At 49.4% G+C, this 24,575-nt stretch overlaps 4 protein-coding genes across 4 annotated transcripts; 3 read left to right on the top strand and 1 right to left on the bottom strand.

Annotated features, from left to right (window-relative positions):
• Window positions 1-1,071: 1,071 nt before the first annotated feature.
• Window positions 1,072-2,676, bottom strand: LOC117853285 (uncharacterized). The gene is made up of 2 exons (XM_034735676.2): window positions 1,725-2,676; window positions 1,072-1,559 (listed from the first exon to the last, which is right to left on the bottom strand). Exons 1-2 carry the CDS (start codon window positions 2,488-2,490, stop codon window positions 1,333-1,335), a joined length of 993 nt encoding a protein of 330 aa, XP_034591567.1. The 5' UTR covers window positions 2,491-2,676; the 3' UTR covers window positions 1,072-1,332.
• A 2,470-nt stretch (window positions 2,677-5,146) lies between these two features.
• Window positions 5,147-11,217, top strand: LOC117852270 (pre-mRNA-splicing factor ATP-dependent RNA helicase DEAH10). Its single transcript, XM_034734288.2, has 12 exons — window positions 5,147-5,498; window positions 5,593-5,642; window positions 5,738-5,818; window positions 6,273-6,489; window positions 7,073-7,457; window positions 7,651-7,854; window positions 8,702-8,862; window positions 9,193-9,378; window positions 9,735-9,966; window positions 10,090-10,292; window positions 10,463-10,597; window positions 10,780-11,217. Exons 1-12 carry the CDS (start codon window positions 5,446-5,448, stop codon window positions 10,961-10,963), a joined length of 2,091 nt encoding a protein of 696 aa, XP_034590179.1. The 5' UTR covers window positions 5,147-5,445; the 3' UTR covers window positions 10,964-11,217.
• A 398-nt stretch (window positions 11,218-11,615) lies between these two features.
• Window positions 11,616-14,735, top strand: LOC117852272 (26S proteasome regulatory subunit 7A). Its single transcript, XM_034734289.2, has 7 exons — window positions 11,616-11,829; window positions 12,226-12,307; window positions 12,502-12,593; window positions 12,723-12,800; window positions 12,888-12,949; window positions 13,565-14,286; window positions 14,394-14,735. The coding sequence occupies exons 1-7, from the start codon at window positions 11,743-11,745 to the stop codon at window positions 14,549-14,551; spliced, it is 1,281 nt and encodes a 426-aa protein (XP_034590180.1). The 5' UTR covers window positions 11,616-11,742; the 3' UTR covers window positions 14,552-14,735.
• Window positions 14,736-20,418: 5,683 nt separating this feature from the next.
• Window positions 20,419-21,840, top strand: LOC117851682 (E3 ubiquitin-protein ligase EL5). Its single transcript, XM_034733552.2, has one exon. The coding sequence runs from the start codon at window positions 20,552-20,554 to the stop codon at window positions 21,569-21,571; it is 1,020 nt and encodes a 339-aa protein (XP_034589443.1). The 5' UTR covers window positions 20,419-20,551; the 3' UTR covers window positions 21,572-21,840.
• The last annotated feature ends 2,735 nt before the right edge of the window (window positions 21,841-24,575 follow it).

Raw genomic sequence — 24,575 nt, 5'->3', positions numbered from 1 at the left:
ACGTTTCAATGTAGACCCACAACTCTACTTGTATATAGACCCATGAAAATGCAACCCTGTTGTGTGCAACATATTGGATCTTGCTCCACAGCTCAACTCACTAAAACGATCCAATATGAGGGGGGAGGTGTCGTTGCAACAGCTTGGTGTACCTGATGGCCACATTCTTCTTGCATATCGTCCTCTTTGGATCGACTGGCCAGTGTAAGTGATCAAATTTATGATACACATCATATCATTGTGTTATGGGTTGATGGCCGGCCTGAAGATGCAAAGAAATTGCCGTAGCCGCAGGTCGTCCTCAACAACAGCAACGGGATGACACTGAGAGCTGTGACCTCGTTTTTTGCACCAAGACGGGATGTTCTACGGGGGTACATTGCTATTGCTGCGAGCCTGAAGGGCGAAATCCCCCATGTTTCTTTCCAAAGGACGAGTGCAAAGCCAACTGCCCCGTCTGCAGGTCCAAGCGCACGCCTCATCAGCGTCGTTCCTTCCAAACGCCGATGGGAGGTCAGGCACCGTATGAGATCATGAACGCCACCTTACACAAATAAAATTTATTTAATAAGTGGCCCATGAATATCGAGCCAACACAACATGTATTGTCGTGTATTTTTGTTGATGAAATTGTGCTACTTCTCCGTGGCACTTTTTTTTTTTCATTTTTCATGCATGGGCAATTTTGTAGCACTTGTCTCCATGTTTGGGGACACGTTGCTCTTCATGTTGTGTGTTGAGTCAGTGCTGAAGAAGTACATGTCGAGTTCATGGTCGCCTGACGTTGTGGCGAGACTCGAGAGCCATAAATTTGTGGGAAAATTGCAGAAGCCACGATAAAACACCCATGTTTCAAAAAAAAAAAAACAAATTCTTCTATAGGAGGTTTTGTTGCAAAGACATATCTGGTATTTCGTCTCTGTATGATTTCACCACTTATGTCTATGTAATAAGCTTGTTCGAATTTGTTTTTATCGTGTAAATATTGTTGAATGATAGATAGTAATTAACCTTCATATTGAAGATTAGTTGTAAGCACGGCAGGATGCCATGTCAGTAACAAAACCAGTGTCATGATACTTGCCGTCACACTTGTCATTTAGAATATTGGATAACCTTTGAATCATGGGCTTCTACATGTAAAAAGTTGCTCTCGCAAACTGTGTAGGTTGTGTAGCTTAGAATGATGAGCTGAAGCCATCAATTTTATATATGTCAAGAAACATATCAACAACCCTAGATATTTAATTCCTCACGCCACTTATCAACAATGCCCCCAATGAATTTACATATTCTTCACAAAACCATTTGACTATTTGAGGAGTCCCCTCTCTAGAAACGGTGTAGCTTGCTGGAGGGCTCCAACCTCGTGAGATTGAAGTGCTCCAACGTGTGCGCCCACCTCAAGTCCTGCTTCAGCTGGTGCACCCCAATGGTGTTCTCCAAGAAGTCCTCACCTTTGGCACTCTTGTAGTCATACATCCTGGGGAAAATGTTCACCCTGTTCTTGGCCTTGTTGCCCATGTTCAGCCACTTCCCTGTGGTCATATCTTCCACCCCTGAATATGCATGAGTTACTAAAAATTGTTACAAATATAATATAATAATAATGTTCCGACAATATTTAATTTTCATGAGAAATGCATGCAGTACCGTATTATATTAGTCGTCAATAACCCAAAGGTTTTTAAAAAGAAAAAGAAAAAAGGAGTGCAAGTGCCTACCCATGGCTTCCCTTCTGACCATGTCGGAGGTGGCGATCCACTCGACGAGGTCCCACGACAGCAGGTAGCCCATGCCGAGCATGAACGGCGGGAACTCCCGGTCGTGGAATGGGAGCCCCACGCCGCCGTACATGTCCTCCCTCGGCGCCGCGCGGAGCGTCTCCACCAGCGCGTCCAGCCGGAGGAACGTGTCGTCGTCCACCTTCATCACGTAGTCGTACGGCCGGGCATCGCCTCCGCCGGAGCCGAGCATCGCCGGCAGGCTGGCGAAGTAGGTGTAGGTCTTCCCCTGCTCCGCGCTCTCGGCGCAGTCGAGGACCAGCACGTCGCCGTAGGCGCGGGCCTCGAGCGCCACGAACGCGCGGTGCTCCGGCGGCATCGGGCGCGCGCAGAGCGCGAACCGGACGTCGACGCGCGCGGCGGCGCGGAGCGCCGGCGTCTGCTGCAGCGCGTACGCCATGCGGATGAGGTGGCGCCGGGAGTGCTTCCCGGGCATCGTGTGCACGCCGACGAGGACGCTCAGCCCCGGGCGGCGCTGGCCAGCAGCAACACCGTCGTCGTCCTCGGCCGCTGGTGCGGCACGGTTGGCGGCGACGCCGGCAGTGCCAGCACCGCAGGCGCCGCTGGCAGCTGCGGCCGTGGCGAGCGGGTTGCTCAGATAGGTGGACAACGGAAGGAGGAAGGTGAGGCATAAGAGGGTGAGAGGGAGGAGGACGATGAGGGAGACGGTGTAGTAGGAGGGTGGCTTCTTGAGATACGTCGACATTGCTGCCGCTGTCGTCGATCAAGAGGTCTCCTCTTCCTCTTCCTCAGTTCCTCTTCTTCTTCCTCCTTCAGTTCTTCTTTGTGCTCTGTGTTAGTGACTAGGCGTGTGTGTCTATATATAATCAAAGTAGAGAATGGAATGGAATGGAAGTATAATGTGTCGGTTGCTTGTGATCTGTCACTAGGGATGGGATGTTCTAGGTTAATTTACAAATAAGTACTTGAGTATACCATGTGTTATGTGTAGCAAGCTAGAGAATTCTTGTAGGTCAGCATGCGACCAGCTATATGATTGCATTGGTTTATATGCACAAAATAATGTACTCAATTTTTATGCCTGGTCAATGCAACAGAATGCCACAGAAAAATGTTGGGGGCGAAGAGATAGGTTCCTCACCTCATTGCAAAACTTGCCAAAGTTACAATACTATCATGCATTTCATCGATGTTTTGCAAAGCCTAATAAAGTTATAATACTATTATTTTGTTTGAGATAAATGTAGACATATAGTTTTCATATGTAAGAATACAAAAATTGAAATGGAATTTCTCTGAATGTCGCGCCTATTCGTCGTGCAACGGCCAACCGTGGAACTGGTCGTTTACTTGGAAGTTGGAAGAACTAGTGAAGGTACTCTAGCGTGGCACACTTGGCTCAAGCTGGGTGTTTCACACCACTTATTTTATCACTTTGGACAGCGACGATCTAATTAAAATTAGAAGAAAAAAAATATATTCTGTCACGGTTCCTTGTTCATCGCTACTTCTCTTCTCACTAATTATCTGATTATGTCAGTTGGAGACGTTTACAGCTCAGCTGACGCGCGAATCTCAACTCTTTTGAACCGTACAGAAATAGGGCACACGTGCAAGGGTTCTTAAGGTCGCAAGACAAAGAAACGGGCCATCTAAGTGGGTGCCGAACTAAACAAAAGGAAATGCTAGGAGACGACACAACTAGAGACGGTTACGCCCAATGGTTGGATCGATGGATGAATTACCTGTTCTCAAACCTCAACTTGATCAGGCAGGTGGGGCGTCACTCATGCATGGTTCTTGAGCCAACAAATAAACTTGTTCAACTTGACATTGTTCCCGTGGAAAACCAAATGTTCTTAGATGATAAGATGGTCTGTTTATATTCACATAGTTTGTTTGTTTAGAGGGGGTTTGAACCGAATTATGGAAGTACTAGAAAAGTATAACCGACACATATCTTGATACACGCTTAAGGAATTGAACACTGAACATAGAATGTGGTCCACACGGTGAGGAAATTGCTTTCAATTTATTTTTCTCTTACATCACTTTTTGTGGGCGGATAGAAATTATGGGGTTAACTTAACTGTTTGAGGTGAATTTGAGTAGCTACATATGCCTGGAGACAGGGGTGGAGCTGGGCCAAGCTGACGCCTAGGGCCACTAATGGGTTAATTGGAGCTCGCTGAACCTGAGCCTTTTTAAGCTACGGTGTGGAAAAAATCGGCTCACGCCTAGGACCATGGCTCTAGTGGCCCTAGGCTTATATCCGCCCTGCCTGGAGATAATACAAGGCAAAGCTTTAGGTACTATCTGAAATGTAAGAATTTCATATATGAGACTATTTTTTTAAATGAACTAGGCAAAGCTGCTGATTATATTAAAAAAAGAAGCTTGGACTGGGCGGAACAATAGAATGATAACATCAACCCCAACCTCAAGGGGTGGACTTCGACATAACTAATGTTGTTTATTACTTAAAACCTAAAAAGTTAAGATATATGCTTCGATAATGTTTACAGATAAGAACATATTCCACTGTTACTTGTGCTTCCATCTGAAAACTTTCTTGTAGGTTTTGATTGTTTTACCATGCAACACTTGGGGAATCTATCAAAGGCTAAACGACCATTTATTTATGCCAATTTAGGCTCAGCTCTCACTTAAGCTATGTACCCTGGCTATGGATGCAAGCTTCATTTTTAACTAATTTGTTAATTTAGAGGGGTTTGGATGGAGTTACAAAATTCTTGAAAAATCAACCTCTTCAAGGAACAAGAAACTAGTAAAATAGATTTATTTGGAACTTTGTTTCCTTATTATATCAAACAACCAAGTGAAAAAATGCTACATGTCCTTTATTACGCGATATGGACACTAGAATTTTTTTTTGACCGAACTCGTATAATTTTTTATTTCAGACCCGTTTAATTCACTCCCACGAGGAGTCAAATCCATACTTGCTGGGGTACTACTCAGATGCTCTAACCACCAGGCTAGAGTCCCTTTCACTATGGACACTAGAATTGAAGGTTGGTTGATGTAATATTCTTCTCTCAGGGACATTATCAATTTCTTGTGTGTCCACTTCTTGCGACGAAAGTTCTTGTTTTTCAATTATATTTTAAATTGTTTTCACCATAAGTTCCTATTGCTAATTTAGTAGAATATAATCTATGATAAGATTGAACAATCACTTTCTTATAGAGGATATTATTTTTAGGATGGTTCTCCCGGCTAGGCTAAAAGAGCTGAGTAGCCGATTTCACACAGAGGGGGGCGACGCAGCCCAGGGAATCGAGTGGGCCGTTCCCCGCGGACGAATGGGCGTTCCGAAACCCAGGGAATCGAGTGGGCCGTTACCCGCGGACGAATTCAGGCGCGCCCGACGCCCCGACCGGTTCGCCCTCGTCAGACCCGACGAAACGGAAGCTGCGTTCTTCGAGCAATCAAGCGGCGGCGGCGGCGCTCTAGGATACGGCAGCCTTGCTCGTCGAAGCGAAGGTCTGCCTCGTTGGTGCGGCAGGGGAACCCGACGACCGCAGCCCAGCGACACCGAAAACCCTACCCCCAACTCTAAACCCTCCCGCCTCCCCTCACCCTCCGCTGCGGGCGCGCGGGTTCCGGCGAATCGTGGGTCCCCCCTTCCGCCGCCGTGGCAGGGTTTAGAGCGCGGGGGTCGAAGGCGGCGTCCGAGATGCCGTCCTTCTATGCGGGTGCCTCCCCGCACAAGCAGCAGCCGTACCAGAGGTGCCAGCTCTTTGCCTCCTCGACGCCATTTTGTCCCGATTGTTTCATTCGTTGGCCTGGGGATTGAGCCTTTGCTTTTGGTTGGCTTGTGCAGGCGGAGGCAGGAGATTCGGCAGCAGCGGAAGTCGCTCCCCATTGCGTCAGGTTTGCCTGCCGAGCTTTAGATGCCTGTTCACTCTCATTATTTTTGGGGGGTGTTAGCTCGGGGAGCTGAAAATTGTTGTCTGTTATTGGTTCAGTGGAGAAGAGGCTAGTTGACGAGGTCAGGAAGAACGACACACTGATCATAGTTGGTGAGACTGGGAGTGGCAAGACTACTCGTAAGTTTGTTTCTGATGATTTCTCCTCTTTTTTGCAATTGTTGTTTGGATCAAATTGTTGTTAGAAGCCTGTGTCTTTCCTATGCTTTTGATTGTTAGTGTGGATAGGCTCTGATCCAAATTTAACTGTGTTGGGCATAAATTAGAGAAAGTGGTGCTGTGGATTGCTTGTGTTTGTGGATTTGGAAACATTTGGATTCAGTCAGTCTACAGAACTAACGAAAAGGTCCATTGTAGAAGTGAAATGAGATATTTCGTGGGATTGCTTTTTTAGGAAAGTTATTCTTAACCTTGTATGATTTTTTGACAAAAATCTAGCATATTATGGAATTGGTTTGCTTACATAAATATATCTTTCATCTGCAGTTACAGAAACATATCACACTATGTATTTTTTCTGATCAGTCTTTTATTCTACTTTGATTCTTTAAAGATTTTTTTTATTGTCATGCAGAGCTGCCACAATTTTTATACGATGGTGGATTTTGTCAAAATGGTAAAGTCATTGGCATCACTCAGCCTCGAAGAGTTGCAGCAGTGACAGTAGCGAAGCGTGTAGCTGAGGAATGTAACGATCAGCTGGGCAAAAAGGTTGGATACTCTATCAGATTTGATGATTCCACATCCAATGCAACAAGGATTAAATACATGACTGATGGTTTGCTTCTGAGGTAAATGTTTATTTACTGCATTGTTGATTATTTGATAACCATGTGGTTTATTGTTGGGATGTAAGTTAGTCTTTTGATCCACTCTGATGTGGATCATTTAAGTTCTCTTTGCAGCATTATGGTCGTGTTTCTTAAAGCAGTCAAGTCATATGAGTTGATGTACTGCAGAATAGAAGGCATTGATGCACACTTCCATTTTCTTTCTTGTAAATATTACATGTCTCTTTTTATATACTTTAAGGCATCTCTTCTATTTTTATCTTTTGTGATGGCAGACGTCCCTACACCTGCATAGAGATTGTTCAGCATAAGGGTGGAATTTGTCAATTGCTTACCTTTTGTATTGCTGTTGTGTAACTACATTGCACTTTTTGTAACCAATTAGGCTTGACTTCTTCACCTGTATAATGTTACTTGTGTGGAATATTTTTGTGCGAGATATTTTAGTTTGAATCTTCTAAGATGAATTTTCCATTCGACTATACCATATCATTTTACCTACTAACATATATGTTTGGCATTTCCCATCTAGTTGATGTGTGACATTCTGTTTTCTAATTGAAACATTGCTTTGGATTTCCAGGGAAGCACTTTTGGATCCACTTTTGTCTAAATATAGTGTTATAGTGGTTGATGAGGCTCATGAAAGGACTGTCCATACTGATGTATTACTGGGTTTGTTGAAAAAAGTGCAACATTCCCGAGCCAATGCCAGTAAGAATGGGAAGACTTTGCCTGACATATGGGGCCATTCTCAAAATTTAACTCAGAAGGCATGCCAGGAAACAAGATGTGCTCCTCTGAAGTTGATAATTATGTCTGCTAGTTTGGATGCCAAGTGTTTTTCTGATTATTTTGGTGGTGCTAAAGCTGTACATATTCAAGGTCGGCAGCATCCTGTCGACATACTATATACGTATCAGCCTGAGCCGGATTATCTTGATGCCACTCTAGTTACTATCTTTCAGGTAAGCAAGACTTTTGTTTGCATGCAACATGTAGTTACTAGTTAGTTTAGTGACAAAGGAAGAAAATTGAACTATACATAAATGGGACTTCAGAAAGGAAATTTTGCTTTAGAAAGTTTTTTTTTCCTCAAACACACAGCAGAACCTCTTTCTGTATAAACTTCATTTTTGGATCTCTGTTTTGTTTTTTTAGATTCATTTGGAGGAAGGGCCTGGAGACATTCTTGCATTTCTAACTGGCCAAGAGGAGATTGAATCACTAGAGAGAATTATTTATGAGCGTGCTCGTTTACTTCCACCAGAAAGTAGTAAGATATGGACTACACCTATTTACTCATCTCTCCCATCGGAGCAGCAAATGAATGCTTTTAAGTCAGCACCAGCTGGAACCCGCAAGGTAGACAACGATTGGTTACTGATGGTTCTGAATTTATCATGTTTCAGTAGGATCCTTCTCAAAGAACATCAGTTGTATACTTTCATTTCCCTTTTTGCATATCATGGATTACTCAACCAATTCTTTATGAATAACATAGCATAATTTATTTGTTTGCATGCGTTTAGTATGGTTTGTTTCCCTAGTTGATGAAACTTTCTTGCTACATGGATCTTAAGGAAAATCTTGTCATCTCTCTACAGTTAATTAGTTTCATCTAGATATGTGAAAAAAATTTGAATTTGTAACACCTGTATGTTGATAGTCTGTCTGAAAATTCCCTGCAGGATTTGAACAAAGGTTTGAACATGTTTCAAATATGTCCAAAAATGTATGCAAGCTTCCTTTGATTCTAACATGATACTGCTATACTATCTGTGTGACCTTTTGTCAAATAATACCATTATAAGGTGGAATACAGGATCTATCTTGCTATTGTTGGTTCTCTTGGTAAACATTGCTCTAATCAAGAGGAACTAAAAGGGAAATGTATTAACTTTCATTCGATCACTTTGCCTGCCCCTAAAAGAGAAAAGAGCACACCTTAAAATCACAACGAACTGAAGGTCATATCATCAGGTGCAGATGAAGTTTTTTACCCCAGTCTTAGGCTATTTGCTGTTTCCTACAAGAATTGCTTTTAATAAAGACAAACCTTCTGGTTGCATGTTCTAATTTCTATTGTTTTGCTCGTTCAGTAATTTTTCTTTTTCCTTTGTAGTCATTTCGGTGTTTCGCTTACCCTTGAAAGTCCCGCACCAGACTCTGCTAAGTAAAGTTTTACTGTTTGCTTATTTGCGTATGCTAGGTAGTTCTAGCAACCAATATTGCTGAGACTTCTGTAACAATAACTGGCATCAAATATGTTATTGATCCTGGGATGGTAAAAGCTCGTGCTTACAATCCTGTGACTGGAATGGAATCATTAATCATCATCCCAGTCTCGAAAGCGCAGGCTCTTCAAAGGAGGTAGATTCTATCATTCTTGTTTCACTTTTCATGCCTAATATTTGGGATAATGAAGAGTTCATGTGGTATATTTCTCCCTTTCTGTTTTGCCCCCTGGTTTTGGTTCTTTGTTGTCCATATACTTAAAGAAGTGCTTTGTCAGCATGTTGGCATGGTTTACTGTTTAATTAATCCTATGTCACAGGGTGCGGTAGAATAAATCCCCATGTGATGATTGACTGTTTAGCATCTTGCTGCTTATATCTGGTGCACATGGTTCTACTAAATAATAAGGCTTATGGCCTGTTTTTAGTTTTGTTCTTTTTTCTGATGTTACCATTCTATACTCAGTGGTCGTGCTGGACGCGAGGGGCCTGGAAAGTGCTTCCGATTGTTCCAAGAAAGTGAATTTGATAAGCTGGTGGACTCTACTGTTCCTGAGATCAAGCGGTGTAACCTCTCAAACATTGTTCTGCAACTCAAGGCCCTTGGAATCGATGATATCATAGGTTTTGATTTTATGGAGAAACCATCAAGGTGAATTTTCTTAGCCTGCTTCTATGTTCAAGAATATTCTCAGAATCATTCTCCGTTCAATTTGTGCTATTGTTCTTTAGTTAGAAAATTAATATCTGTGATGAGACAATGCAATATATGTTATTATATTTGATGTATTTTAGTGCTTGTCACATGTACCCCGCTTTGGCATCATAGGTAAATAAAACCCCCCTGAACTGGACTTGTTTATGAACTATATGATCTACGCTTTACCAGCTTAACTAAAGAAAAGTTTCCTAGAAGCTCTCAGCAATATCCATTATTATTAGTTAAATAGCTTGTGTTGCTTAATATCAATGCTGAGTTTCTGCTTATTGGTGCCCAACCTACTACAGGACTGCTATTTTGAAATCATTGGAGCAGTTAATCTTACTAGGGGCTCTGACCGATGATTATAAACTGTCAGACCCAGTTGGCCATCAGATGGCTAGGCTGCCTTTAGATCCAATGTACTCCAAGGCATTAATAGTGTCAAGTGAATTCAAGTGCTTGGAAGAAATGCTGATTGTTGTATCTATGCTTTCAGTGGAATCAATTTTTTTCTGCCCACGCGAGAAGTTAGAAGAGGTATCTGTTTTAATTACTGGCTGCTGTTTATATTTATGTCAAAAGGTTCTAAGAAGTTAGAAGTGAATTCAATGTTAAGTTTTATAACATACTAATTTGAAAGCTGATGGTATGGTTGTTTAGGCAAGAGCTGCTAGGAAGGGTTTTGAAAGCTCGGAAGGCGACCATATCACCTTGGTGAATGTCTATCGAGCAGCTGCAGAATGCTTGGAGAAGAGCAAAAATGCAAATGCCAAAGAGAGAACAATGGAAAAAGCTTTGAACAGATGGTGCAAGGAAAACTTTATCAACAACCGCTCTCTAAAACATGCTCTTGATGTTCACAGGTTAGTTTCTAGTTTCTGCTCCATCTGTTTCACGATACTTGTACAGGTTCTATCTGTTTGAATTAAAAACTTGTTTACTAAATTATGTTAAAAAAACATGGAAGCCTGTCCGCTTCAGGATTTCCTGACCATGCTGCAAGTTGACATTAGCAATTTTCTGTTTATTGCAGTCAAATTCAGGGCCATGTCCAACAAATGGGGCTCAACCTGTCATCATGTGGAGATGACATGGCTTTGTTTCGGAGATGCCTCACGGCTGCCTTCTTCTTGAATGCAGCAATGCGACAGCCAGATGGATCATACAGGTAGTTTTCCATCCTCATATTTTCAATCCATGCAAGTCACTGCTACCATCTTTCCCTGCATCATGATCCTAAACTTCTGCCACGAGCTAATCTGCACTTGATCATATCAACCAAAGCTTGAAGAATGATGCATATTTTGGTCCTCAATCTTGCGTTCTCATCTGTCGTCTGGCACTTGGCAGGGCTCTTGCAACAGGCCAGAGCGTTCAGATCCATCCTTCATCAGTGCTATTCCGGACCAAGCCGGACTGTGTCATCTTCAACGAGCTGGTCCGGACGACGCAGAATTACGTCAAAAACCTGACCCGGATCGACCCATTGTGGCTAGCTGAGCTGGCCCCGCAGTACTACGCTACCGAGGATTGATTTTCATCCATGGACATAGTTCTGATCTTTCCGGATCCTGACGTGCAACGAGAGTTGTGCAGTACGCATGTTGAAACAGCCTGACGACATGGCTCGACCCACCCTACATGCAAATCAAATCAGTGGTTCCTCTGTAATCATTCTGGAACGTTTTCTTCCTTCCAGAAATGAAATACAACTGATTCTACTAGCTCAGGGCATTGTTCCACTTATTTAGATTACGTATAAAGGGTTATTTGTGGTGGTCTACTAAATTCATGAATCTTGATGGCATATAAAATATGAAGAAAAAGGTTGACAACTGACAGTAAGATAAGGTGAATGTGTTTTCATAAACAGTAGAAACTGATGAACCAAATCATGAACAGTCAAAACTCATGAACTGTAGTAAAAAAAACTTATTGTACATTTGTATTAAGCACATATGAGGAAATATTAAAAAGGAGATACGCCCAAAACGATAACCTGGGCTGGCAGAGTAAAAGAAAAAAGCTACTTGGGCCGAGTTTTACGAGTCATTTAGCCCGAATAACACACGCTTGGGCTTGGGCTTGGGCTGCACACGATTGGACCCACGGCCTGCCTAAGCGGCGGCCCGGATGATTTCCCAAGGCTTGCCGAGGAGGATAGGAAACGGAGGACGGCTCGGCCACGAACCGGTGAAACAGAGTAATAAATCGGGTCGCAGGCTCGCAGCGCACGAGCTCGACGGAACACCCTAGTCCAAGACCACCGCGAGGTACTCCAGCCGTCACCGGAGAAGAGCCAGCTCCGAAGCTATGGCGCCGGAGCCCGATGATGACGTGCTCAACGAGAAGAACCCGCGCCCGCTCGACGAGGACGACATCGCCCTCCTCAAGACCTACGTGAGTGCCCCCGGACCGGATCGATCTCCGGCGTCTCTTCCCTCTGTCGTTCTTGTCGATCTGCGTTGGTTCGCGGCTAGGGTTCGTGTTTTCCAGTAGTAGATTCGTGCGGGGCGTAGATCTAGGGTTTCCGGTTGCCCGTTCCCTTCGACACACTTTGGGGAAAGTATCGGGCTATCGGCCACTTGCTGCGAAAAAAGAAGTTCTTTTTTATGATTGTGCGTTGGGAAATTTGGGTTATTCATTTGTTCTCAGTGCACTAAACCTGTTTGCTTATTTCGCTTCGAGAAGTTTGGTTGGTTATATTTTAGAGATGCACTGTCTGTTGAATCCCAATGCGTCAATTTGGCTAGACCTAGCTGAGTCTAATTTTTTCGATGCTCTGTTGTCCAATAGGGTCTCGGGCCGTACTCGACCAGCATCAAGAAGGTCGAGAAGGAGATAAAGGAGATGGCAAAAAAGATCAATGACCTTTGTGGTAAGTCATTGTTGAGATATTTTTGTTGTAGATGTAGGGATGTATGTGCTGCTTGTATGTCAAGTTCATTGACAAAAACATGCAGATCACCTGTCCCAGTTCTGAGCAATTTTTATCAACTATGAATACGTAAAAGCTAGTGCAGTCACATTAGTGCATCATATTGATCTGGATTCTAAACTGTAACTCTCCAGGCATCAAGGAGTCAGATACTGGATTGGCTCCACCAAGCCAATGGGATCTTGTATCAGACAAGCAGATGATGCAGGAGGAGCAACCGTTGCAGGTAAATTGCCATGACCTTCACGTAATCCTTGTATTTGGCATGGGAATGCACAGTGATTAGTCGTTACAGTGTGCCCTGCTCTTATGCTTTATCGGTGCTGTTCTAACAATAATTTGTTTTTGTATGAAGGTTGCCAGGTGCACAAAAATCATCAGTCCTAATACTGATGATGCCAAATATGTCATAAACGTGAAACAAATTGCAAAGGTATGGCATGATCTTATTGTGCCAAACTGACCATATCTTCTGGAGGCTCAATCCTGATTGTTTGCGATGTTCTCTTTTGGTATGTAGTTTGTGGTTGGATTGGGAGACAAAGTTTCACCAACTGATATTGAGGAAGGCATGCGAGTTGGGTAGGTCCCTGGTTCTCTTCTTAGTGTTCTACCATCTTTATTTGCATTTAAAAATTTTCTTCTATTTAGTTAAATGTCCTGATAATGGCATTGGTTTAAACTGCTACCTGTAAAGTGACAATGATATATACAGTGAATGTGGATAATTGTTTTGGATAATTTTAAGCGGAACTTTAGTGATCAGGATTTACCATGATGTTGGAACCTTTTCCAAAGTTATTCTCACTTAGTCACAGCAAGATCCATCAAATGGTTTGTTCTACAGCTTGGTGTAATATGGAACATCATAATAAAATAGAAATGACATGTATATAATCTGGCTATATTCCATTCATAAGGCTAGTTTGATTTCATGACATTTTGTTGATTGAGGAAGTTCCCAGGAAGAAATTGCAAGCTAGAGCATTTATGTTTTCATTAATCTGTTAGCTGCACAATGTACTCAGACATGAAAACTTAACTCAAGCAAATTTGCTCCAGTATCGAAACTGTTTATGTACACATGATATCAGCAAGTAGTTTCATAGTTGCACCACCGCACAGTATGTTACTGATTCAATTAAAGCATTTACAGTTAATTAAATTGTGCTGATTCCATCCTGTTTATTATTACAGAGTTGATCGGAACAAGTACCAGATTCAAATTCCTTTGCCACCCAAAATTGATCCAAGTGTAACAATGATGACGGTTGAAGAAAAACCTGATGTCACATACAATGACGTCGGTGGTTGCAAGGAACAGATTGAGAAGATGCGGGAGGTTGTTGAGCTTCCTATGCTCCACCCTGAAAAGTTTGTCAAGCTTGGTATCGATCCTCCCAAGGGAGTCCTCTGCTACGGTCCTCCTGGAACTGGGAAGACCCTTCTTGCTAGAGCTGTCGCCAACCGCACAGACGCTTGCTTCATCCGTGTGATAGGCAGTGAGCTGGTTCAGAAGTATGTTGGTGAAGGTGCCCGCATGGTCCGTGAGCTTTTCCAGATGGCCCGGTCAAAGAAGGCGTGCATCGTCTTCTTCGACGAGGTTGATGCCATTGGTGGTGCACGCTTTGATGACGGTGTTGGCGGTGACAATGAGGTTCAGCGCACTATGCTCGAGATCGTGAACCAGCTAGATGGGTTTGATGCTAGGGGAAACATCAAGGTGCTCATGGCTACCAACAGGCCGGACACATTGGACCCTGCTCTTCTGCGTCCGGGGAGGCTGGATAGGAAGGTTGAGTTCGGCTTGCCGGATCTTGAGGGCCGTACCCAGATCTTCAAAATCCACACCCGCACCATGAACTGCGAGCGGGACATCCGCTTTGAGCTTCTTGCTCGCCTCTGCCCCAACTCCACTGGTAAGGGCCTTCTTTCTTGAGTTCTTATCATTTTGCTAGTGTCATGCCCGTTTGTGGTGAAGAAAGAAAACTGTTACTGATGTAGCAAACAATGTGTCCTGCAACAGGTGCCGACATCAGGAGCGTGTGCACAGAGGCCGGCATGTACGCCATCCGCGCGCGCAGGAAGACCGTCACCGAGAAGGATTTCTTGGATGCCGTAAACAAGGTCATCAAGGGTTACCAAAAGTTCAGTGCGACGCCCAAGTACATGGTGTACAACTAAGCAGTCTTACTGTCGTTCGTTCCCTGTGCCTCGTTGGGCTTCTTCTGCACGAGTGTTCTTCATTTTTTGTTACCCTCTCTGCGCCACTCGCAACATTTGCATCAATATGTATTCAGGATTGTATGTATCTGTATTCTGTACTGAAAACGTTGAAAGATCAAAATAGGAGGATTGTTCCCTTTCACATTGCCCGTTTTGTTTTACGGTGGCATTTCCTTTCGAAGGCAGAGCATGACTGAGCAAAGGCTCAGTAGAGAATCATCAAATTGTAGAGAATTTTGTTGGCTCCCTCGCCACGCAAGTCTGCATTTTCCGTTTAGGATTTGGCGCAGCCGGACCGTTTGTCAGCCAGAGCAAAACAAGTCACCATCCCGATCGGATGAGGAGGCAAAACCTCCAGTCTCCTTGGCATGTCGATCTAAAAAACTCCCAGTCTTCCAGCACGCGAGGTCGGCAAGGCCGCCCAATGTCAGCAACAAGCAGGTCATCTGCCAGGTTTAGTGCTTAGGAATTCCTAATGTGGCCCCCTCTGTTAGCAAATCAAGTTAGATTGGTTCCCTCTCAATTTCAGTTGAAGCTCCGCCACTGCCATCTGCAAACGGAGAGAATGCTGGCCGCATTCTCACACACGATTAGAGCAAGATGAGCGAGGCACCTCGCGCTCGCTCGACGCTGCTAACGCGTCTGAACCTGCAATTCCGTCCAGGTACACACGGCGGTGTCCGTGTCTTCTCGAATCACCACCCTTCTGTTCGGCCCAAGTGGCCGAAAGTGGCCCAGTAAAGCCTACAAATCCTTTTTTTTTTCTTCTTCCTTTTCTTGTAGTAAAACCATCGAATTAGATTGCTGATCTATTTGGTACACAAGATTTGGAAGCCGGCGAGACGCAAGCGGGATTGAAGAGGGTTTTGGGAGTGATGATGAGCAGGAGAGGCGCAGCGTGAGGAATTAAAAGTTGGTCCATTCATTTCGGTTAGGCTATTCTCAGTATATTTCATATTTACGTTTCCGAGACTGTCATATAAGTAAGAGAGTATTTTGTTTATGGATGAAATTGTTTCATCTTTTGCTGTTTTCAAAACTACATGCAAAACATAAGTTGGGTTGGAAATAGTGTACACATGGTTCCATCCTTATGAAACTTGTTTCTTCTCTCACTTCATAAATAGTGTGCAATGTCATCAAAATTATCTACATGTCAACTCATTTATTGCTCATGAAACCCCACTAAGAATGGTCTTAGACCAGTTAAACTGGGAGGTTTCATAGGAATTGTATAGGAATTTAATGAACATTAAATTCAATGCCACATCAACAATCGTTATGAAGAGAGAAAGTGAAGTTTCATCCCAATGAAACATAGCAGGCATAGTTATCAAATTATCGGTATTGGTAACGGTGCAAGGAAACTGTGTATTGAAACTGATCTTATGGAGAGAAGGAAGGTGAGGCGGTGCATTGATGATTTGGGAAAGAGGTTTTTGGTTGGGCTCGTTTTTTCATTTTGTTTATAATGGGTGGTCAAATGTTTTTGCAAATGCCAATCTAGCAATTCGAACAACAAAGTAGAGCAGATACATTTCGAAATCTCATTGGGTGAGTCCCATTTTGTTTTGAAAGTACTCTTAGGATTTGTTTGCTGAGCTGCAACTCTTGAAACTTTATGAAAAGTTGTTGCTGGTTTTTTTATGGAAAGCTAACGGTAGCTTGTAGAAAATGTGTTTAGCTTTATGGGCTCAAAAAGCTAAAAAAAAAACTCTGAATTTTTCAGTTTTTCTAGACTTCTGGCTTTCCAAAAACTGCACGGGACTATTTGTTTGAGCTTCTAGCTTTTCACGAAACAAATGTACCCTAGATCCGGCAGAACGTGGATCTCCATTCTCCAATATGCAATGCCGTGGGGTCCAAATTGATCCTGCGTAGCGTATCATTCCACTTCGAAACAGGGAAAAATAACTTAACATCATAATAATTTCATGAGAAAAGGTGCTCAGACCGGCCTGCGCGACCAAATACGATGGGACACGCGAGACTCAAAATGTCACACTAGGGATAGCCTTGTCCTTTGATCAGGATGTCACGACGAACCATCGATCCGAGACGTGGACACCACGCAGGAGGAGGCGTACCGAGGTTTGGGGATGGATCGTTGTGCTCGTGCGACAGCGCTGATGAACCGAGCAAAGTAACGTTTCCTGCTCCTTGAGTGCGCGCGTGGTCTGGTCGACTTGGTCGAGTACCCCCCATCGCCGGGGCCAGGATTCTGCTTCCCGATTGAAACGGGTCGCGCGCCGCGCGGTGCTGTAGCGGCGCGGCGCTCTACGGGCCGGGGCTCGGGGAGCGCGCGACGCGATCGTTGAAGACGCGCGTGCCCCGGTTCCAGTAGCAAGTAGAAAACGCCCCCGACGCGAGAAGCGCTGGCGGGACGCGCGCGAGGGATCGCCAACCGAAACCCATCATGAGCTCATCACCTCAGCAAAAACGTCAAAACCGCCGGGCTCGCGCGCGCGTCCCCGTCGTCCCTCCCCCCGCGGCGACCCGGCAGGTGACGCCGTGCTGCCCCGTAACTGACCCGGGCCGCACGCGGACGATCGTTGAAGACCCGCGTGCCCGGGTTCCACTAGGCACTAGCAACGCCCCCCGACGACGCGAGCAGCGCTGGCGGGACGCGCGCGAGGGATCGCCAACGCCAACCGAAACCCATCGTCACTTCACCACCTCAGCAAAAACGTCAAAACCGCCGCGCGCGCGCGCGCTCGTCCCCGTCGTCCCTCCCTTCCCCCCGGCTGACCCGGCAACAGGTGACGCTGTGCTGCCTGGTAGTAACTGACCGATGACCCCGCGTCACAGGCCGCTCGAGAGCGCGGAACCCCCTCGCGTCACCCTCACCACCGGCCCGCGTCGTGGCTCCGGCCCTCTCGTTCTGCTTCACCCACCGCGCCGGCCGCCGGGGGTTCCGGATGACCGCGCGTTCGCGCTCTCGCTGCGCCGGCGCGCACGCTCCACCCGAGATGCTCGCGCGAAAAGGCCCCGGCATCCCGCGGTGGCCGTGCCCCGCAGCTAGCCCCGGCTCCGCGTCTCCCGCGGCCGGTCCGCGCTTCGCGCACTCGCATCGCACACTCCCACGCCGCCTCTCGGTGACTGCCTTTTGCCATGCGCTTTTGTGTCCCGCCCTGTCCGTCGCTCGCCCGGCAGATCCCGATCCCGAGAACCTGTCAACCTCCGCTTCTTTACCGCGACAAAGCGAGAACCTTTTGTGGGAATCGGCAGACCGGGTCCTCCGGACCGGAGGGTGACACCATCGGGCCTCTACCAACAACAGTTGGAGCTTGGAGCTTGCCAGCTGCCGTGCGTGACTGCTTGGCCTCTGGTGGGTGGATTCATCATTCATCTTCCAACTGTGGAGTGTGTGACAGTGTGAGTCTACCGTCTACGCTATAGAGCATGGGACGGTGTACCGCTACTGGTACCTGTAGCTCGCTCCCCGGCTCGTAGCTAGGCGTCGTGTGCTTCCGGCTGTTCCGCTGCCAGTGCGTGCGTGTGCGTATGGCCTCCCGCGAACTCTGTGCCACTGCCACAGCGTTTGCGTGCGCCGCGGTGCGCGTTGCGCGTAAATTCGCGGCGTCGTAGTCGTGAGCCTACGTGCCAGGTCCTGATTCCCAGGCATGTCGCCTCCGTCAGGTTGATGGTGCAAAAGCAGTATCCTACAGTAGTGTGTAGCGCGGACAAGACGTGCCGTGGTAAACTTTTGTTTTCCCCCAAGGTCTCACGCTCTCGTCCGTCGTCGCAGCCTCACAGGTGCTCACGTACGCGGTCTCGCCGTGGAGCGAGCATGCACCGAGTTTCCCGCGCACGAGCAGACGACCTTCGCAACACAGGGGTCAGTGATGACGGGCAGCGACCTGAGACTTGGTTTAGTGGAGGCGCCTGTAATTTCCCGGCAGGCAGGCACGAGCACGAGCGCCACCACGACGCGGGGAGGCCGTGATTGGCCGCGGTTGGCCGTACGGGTCGATCGGGGGACGGGGGACTGATGCGACGACCACCCGTGCCGCCGAAGACTTCCCCAGCGCCTGCTCTGAACTTTTCAATAGTCTTGCCACGGCACGCGTTCCCTAATTCCATTCAGTTTGAACGCACGGACGAGACGATCAATTGGGCCCTCTCCAATGGTTCCACATCAGCTGGCTCATATGAATACAGCTCAGCATTTTGCTTGTGTGGAGGAGAAAGAAGAGGAGGAGAAAGAAAAACTATCTCCTATTTTCACGCTAAGCTCGAACTATTACGAGGTGAGGTGCTGGTGCCTAGCAGGGCCCACTCGCACGCGACGGCCGTCGGATGATGAATCTCGGTGCCGGCGCGCGACGGTGCGAGGCGAGACGGATGATCTCGCTGGGCCGATGAGCGAGTCGAGGTAGAGCATGGACACCCTCGCCGCCTCATCGGGGCAACATGCTGTGGCAGCCGGCGCGTACGAGGTGCGGGAACAGCATAGGAAGAAGTACTAGAAAAATCAAAACGACCTACAATTTGGAACGGAGGGGTACTACGCAAAACAAATCTACAGAATTTCGAAACTACCTCTAAACACAAACTGGGCAATGTTATTTTCTGAAGTGCGTGAAAATGAAGAACCACCTAAAAGTTTGTCCAGATATATAACAACCAAATTGCATTCCTTTTAGCTGAAGGGAGTACTAAAAGAAGTGTCTCAAAGAAGTCAAACGCACCATGTTACCCGAGCACTTTTTTTCTGTAGGAGAAGGTCCAATTTACCTGCGCCCCTTATTCGCTTCATTCAATTTCCATCGTCATTACCTGATACCATCAGATTTCGCCGTGCTGGCAGGGGCTGCTGCTACCTTCCCGGAGAAACAACCATGTCCGGTCAAAAAGTGTCCAGAAGAATGACAAAACATCCTTTCATTGCCGAGCTAGCAATAGACAGTCAAGCGTTTCCAAACATCACGGTGCAGGACCTGGCGACCTGCTGCTAATCACGTCCGGAAGAAAAACGCTGCCCGCTCGCCCGGACGGGCCAGACACGTCCTGGCGTCACCGTGTGGTGTCCCCGGGCTCCACGAACGCACACGCAGCCGTGGCGCTGGTGGCGGCACGGACTCGGCTTTGAATCGGCGAATCGCCCACCCGTCCAGCCCGCACGGCCGCACTGTTCCCCTCCACATGGGGGAGGCCTCGCTACCGCGCCGGCCGGCACGGCGCCCGCCTGGCCCTGGCTACTAGCTTCACAGTTCACGCCATCCAGCGCCACAGAAATCCCGAACCAAATCTCGTTTCAGTATCCTGCACCGAACCCCCAAAAATCCATCAGCCGATGCCGTCCGATGCGTGGCAACGCAAGGCTCCGTGCACGATGCACCGCGAGCCGCCGAGCCCGAACCCAGCCCCGCCGGCCGCGCACGCCAAACCTGAGCGGTTTCACGCCGAGGACGGCGACGGCCGCGCCTCCGTCACCCTGGCCGTGGCGGCCGCCACGCCCACGCCTGCCAGTTGGATGCTTCCGCGACGAGGCGCTCGTGGCGGCCGCGGCGACCGGCCAGCAGGGGCACGTAGAAAGAAGCGCACGAGCTCGTATCGCAGCGGCAGCGGAAGCGGCCGGCGGACAAGTCAAAGAAACAGGGCGACCCGCGACCGGGGCCTCGTCACGTTCCGCGGACCCCCAACCACTAGTTGACAAAGTCCGCCACGCACCCCCCGGGATCCTCTGCGCCGCTGCTACGGAGGCCGTGGCCCGCCCGCCGCATCACCGCGCCCGCAGAGGATCCCAACCCCACACCTCCGCCACCGCGCCGAAGCCGCCGCCTCGCCCCGGCGCCCACCCTTCAAATACGGAAGCGTTCCCTCCCCTCCCCCTCCAGCTCGCCCACTCCTCTGTCCTCTCCCAGTCTCATCTCCATTCTCCTCGTCGCCTCCTCTCCTCTCCTCGGCGTCGGACAAGGGACCCCGCGAGGAACCCGCCATTCCCAGGAAGCAGCCATGCTCCCCACGCCGTCCTCGTCGTCGGCGACACTGGTGCCGCCGGTGGGCGCGAACACGCCGCCGGCGTGGCCCGGCGAGGCGGCGTACCAGGCCGCGACTAGCAGCGGCTCGGGGCAGCAGCAGCTGGCCATCAGCAACGGGGTGCTGCTCGCCGCGGTCATCTTCCTCTTCATGGTCGTCGTCTTCGTCTTCCTGCTCTACCTCTACGCCAAGCGCTACCTGGGCGCCAACCCGCTCCTGGCGCCCGGCACGCCGTCCTCGCGCTTCGTCTTCGTCGCCGCCTCCCCGCTCCCGCAGCGCGGCCTGCCCGCCGCCGCCCTCCGCTCCCTCCCCGTCACCGTCTACGGATCCGCCACCGCCGCGGCCGCCTCCCCCGGGAAGGAGAGGGAGCGGCTCGAGTGCGCGGTGTGCCTGTCCGAGGTGGCCGACGGCGAGAAGGTGCGGACGCTTCCCAAGTGCGCGCACGGCTTCCACGTCGAGTGCATCGACATGTGGTTCCACTCCCACGACACCTGCCCGCTCTGCCGCGCCCCCGTCGCCGCCGACCTCGGCGCCCTGCCAAGGGAGGAGCCCATCGAGTTCCCCGTCTTCCCCACCAACGTCCTCTTCTGGGGCACCCACGACGACGTCACCAACGCCGGCCTCGCCGCGCCGCCGCCGCCGACACTGCCTCCCCCCTTCGCCGGCACCTCCTCCACGAGCTCCTCCGCCTCGGGCCGCCGGAAGGAGAACCTGGTCATCGACATCCCGACGCGGGGCGTGGCCATAAACACCCCGCCCATGAACTCCCCGCTGCCGGCGAGCCGGATGCCCGGAACCGCCGACGACATGCGGTCCCCGGTCTCCGCCCGGCTCCGCTCCATCCGCCGACTCCTGAGCCTCGGCAAGCAGGCCGTGGTCGGCACGTCCTACAGCCCGCGCGCCGCCGCCGCCGGCGGCGACATCGAGCAGGGCGTCGCCGGAGCCGAGGCCGCCCGCCCGCCCAAGACGCCCAAGACACCCCCATCCGCGAACTGATCCGGATCTCCGAGCTCCGGGTCGCATTTGGCCCCACCTCGCCGATCACCGGAGCAGCTGTGCGGACATGTGTTCATTCTTTCTTTCTTCCCTTTTCCCTTCCCTTCTCGATTAGTAAAAAAAAAAGCAGAGAGAGGAATTTTGGCCCGAAATTCTGGTGTAAACCAAAGTAGGCAGACGTCGGTGTTCATTGGTTGGTGGTGTGCTGGTGTTGGTGGATAATTGACCAATTTGTTCATACATGTTGACGAGATCGTTCTTGAACTTCATTTTTGACTTGTTTGGCCTGCTCGTCAGGGTACTTCCTCCCTTGTCGCTTCGTTAAGAGGATCACGTGTTTCAGCTAAACACTTCCTCCTCAGCAAGCCATCGTTTTTTACTCCGTACATTACTACAAGGTGCGAGTAAAGTAGGTCTGTCACTACCTGATGTCACAAGCTAACCATCCTCGTCAGGATCGGGATACTACTCAGAAATGATCAGATTCTGCAGCAGGAGCTCAAAAGGTGGTTCCCGATTGACGGAAAGGCTCAAAGGTAGGACGAGTGGAAACTGGAAAAGTGGGAATGCGCCTAACAAAAAGTCCTATGGCGATTCAGGAGTAGCAAGCGTGCAGGGGACACGGTCTGCGCGTTTCAGGCAAAGGAAGTTGGTTCGTGCTGACGGGACCCTGTCCCCCCAACAGATCGGCACTGTTGGGTTCACCGGACCAGAGCACCTGCAGATGACGGCGTCGGAGATTCAGAGGTTCCAGTTGCTTCAAGCATCGCCCCACAAATCCCAGACCTTTTATGAGGCAGGCCAGGCCAGGCCTGAACCTGAAGGTTGTCGCTTCCGTGAAGCCACTCTCCTGCTGCTGCTCCTCGTCCAGTTCCGCCGCTCCGTCGCCGACTGATCGCTTGCCGAATGAAACACGGCGCCGCCGGGCGGTCGCCGCGGCGTTTGAAAAGTTGGAACGTGGGTCGAGCCGTAGATTAAGTCGCGGTTGACCTGAAGAAGCCGCACACGCGTGATGCCTCTCGAGTCCCGATCTTCTCCTTCGTAGTAGCAACCGGCGGTCGCAGGCCGGTCAACCACGCATCGTATTATATACACACGCATCGCCGTGACGACGTCGTCGTCGTCGTCGTGCCGGGCAATTGCTCCCACGATCGGGGCGGCGTCGCGTTCTCGCGAGCGGTGATGCGAAGTTTCTTGGCCGCACAGGTCAGTCACTCGGGTCGGCCTCGCCCGCGGGAACAGAACAGGTCGTCGGAGCCGGCTGAATCCTTTAAAGGCCGGGTGTTTGGTCGGGCGTCGCTCTCCTGGCCTGGCTCTGTGTTTGTTTCCGTGTTTACCTGTCCGCGATTTCACACTAAACTGAGCACTAGTGCTGTGGCTTTCTGGAGCTAGCAGTCCGACGCGCGCGCGTGTGTGGATGCGATGGCACGCACTGTATCTAGCGAGATGGGGATTTGTTCGTGCCTGCATGATAAGGCTCTGCGTCAGTTGAAGCTAATCGAGCTTAGTGGTGATGAGGTGCCTTTGTTTGTTTAAGACGCAGATTGACCCGGGATTCTGGTATGATTAGGGCGGCCGGCTTGTGTATGTGCTTGGGAATAATGAAGGCGCAGGAATATGAGGGGAATGGACAGTCGGGAGTTGCCTACACGAAATCGGGAAGGGAACTGCTTGCTTGTCATGGCCTCACGTCAGTCACACGACCACGCTGCCGCAGGCGTATGCGTACGGAGCCGGCCGGTAGCGCTGCGTCAAGCCAGCACCTCACCTCACCTACCCCGGGTCCCCGGGGAGTGTTAAATCCGGCGCCCAAATTCTCTCGCCGAACAGGAAGGGTTTAGGTGTGCGGCTGGCAAACGCGACGGCGCGGCGAGGTGCGGTTCGTCCCGGGCTTCCCGGCTCCGGCCGCAGGCGATTACTGTGCTGCGCCTAGCCGCCGCGCCGTGCGCTGGCGTGAGCGTGGCCCGTGGCCGCGGCGACGCACGTAGCCTGGTCGTGCGGCTGGGGGAGTGAGTAGGAGGAACTTGAAGGCGCGGCGCGGCACGTCCGCCACAGTGCCGAGAGTAGTGGGCTCTGCGGCTGCCAACCGTAAGTCACCACCAGCGATAAAACTGCGCTCGCTCCTTGCGCATCAGCTTCTACAGATGTCTCATTAAAACAGACCCAACAGACAAAACTACGTAAGGACCGACCGTCGTCACCTCGCAAAATGCGGAGGCAACACGATCTGTGAAAAATATCCTGAGACCAACCTCAGCACAAGATCAGAACTTTGATCTCGCCAAAACTTAAGTGCAGAACATGGATATCAGTGTGTGAGCTACCATAAACAGTAAACTGCTCCTTCACGAGCAGGTACTCTGAAAATTGCTATACTAATATACATTGCGCATTTGCGCTGTTAATAACAAAAACCAATCCTTTTTTTTTGGACAAAAACCAATCCTGATGAAGCCTCTCATCATGCCACCATGTCACGGTTAAGGTGCAAAAGCCAAAAGACAACTAAATGGCCAAAACGCTATATGTACTTTTGCCAAAAAAAATACTTTTGCTCTAATACAAAAGCATTATCCCCTGCTTTCAAGTACTTTTAGGTTAAAAAATTACTCACATGCTACTGGTTACATAGCTAACGGTTCGTTTTTTTCGATCTATCTCTCCCGTAGTCCTCCGTCACAACCATCCGCCTCCCGCAGTCATCCTTCGAGCGCCACCCCCGGTGGCCCGTCGCCCTCCGCTCCCGGTTGCCGGCCGCCACCCCCGATCACCGGTCCGCCTCCCGCCTACCCCATCGCCGGCCCGCCGCCCCCGTCGCCGGTCCGCCTCCTGCCTACCCCGCTGTCGGCCACCGCCCGCCGCCCCCGGCTACTGCCCCGCCGCCCGCTGCTCCCGGACGCCCGCCGTACCCCGCCGGAGCTCCCTCGCGCTGCCGCACGGGCCGACCGCGGCGCCCCGACCCTCTGTGCCGCACCGCCGCCTGCGCCAGCTCCTCGAACGTGAG

Source organism: Setaria viridis, chromosome 4 (genome assembly GCF_005286985.2).
Source record: "Setaria viridis chromosome 4, Setaria_viridis_v4.0, whole genome shotgun sequence".
In the NCBI taxonomy this organism is placed as follows: Eukaryota; Viridiplantae; Streptophyta; class Magnoliopsida; order Poales; family Poaceae; genus Setaria; species Setaria viridis.
The sequence above is the reverse complement of the archived record's forward strand: the minus strand, read 5'-3'. Positions and strand labels throughout refer to the sequence as shown.

Bases quoted from the DNA above. Each gene is read 5' to 3' on its own strand.
- LOC117853285 (XM_034735676.2), bottom strand. From the start codon at position 2,490: ATGTCGACGTATCTCAAGAAGCCACCCTCCTACTACACCGTCTCCCTC. The intron at 1,560-1,724 runs GTAGGCACTTGC...ATGCATATTCAG, and splicing joins GGTCAGAAGGGAAGCCATGG to GGGTGGAAGATATGACCACA.
- LOC117852270 (XM_034734288.2), top strand. From the start codon at position 5,446: ATGCCGTCCTTCTATGCGGGTGCCTCCCCGCACAAGCAGCAGCCGTAC. The intron at 5,643-5,737 runs GTTTGCCTGCCG...TTATTGGTTCAG, and splicing joins GTCGCTCCCCATTGCGTCAG to TGGAGAAGAGGCTAGTTGAC. The intron at 8,863-9,192 runs GTAGATTCTATC...TTCTATACTCAG, and splicing joins GCGCAGGCTCTTCAAAGGAG to TGGTCGTGCTGGACGCGAGG.
- LOC117852272 (XM_034734289.2), top strand. From the start codon at position 11,743: ATGGCGCCGGAGCCCGATGATGACGTGCTCAACGAGAAGAACCCGCGC. The intron at 12,308-12,501 runs GTAAGTCATTGT...GTAACTCTCCAG, and splicing joins AAAGATCAATGACCTTTGTG to GCATCAAGGAGTCAGATACT. The intron at 12,950-13,564 runs GTAGGTCCCTGG...TTATTATTACAG, and splicing joins GAGGAAGGCATGCGAGTTGG to AGTTGATCGGAACAAGTACC.
- LOC117851682 (XM_034733552.2), top strand. From the start codon at position 20,552: ATGCTCCCCACGCCGTCCTCGTCGTCGGCGACACTGGTGCCGCCGGTG.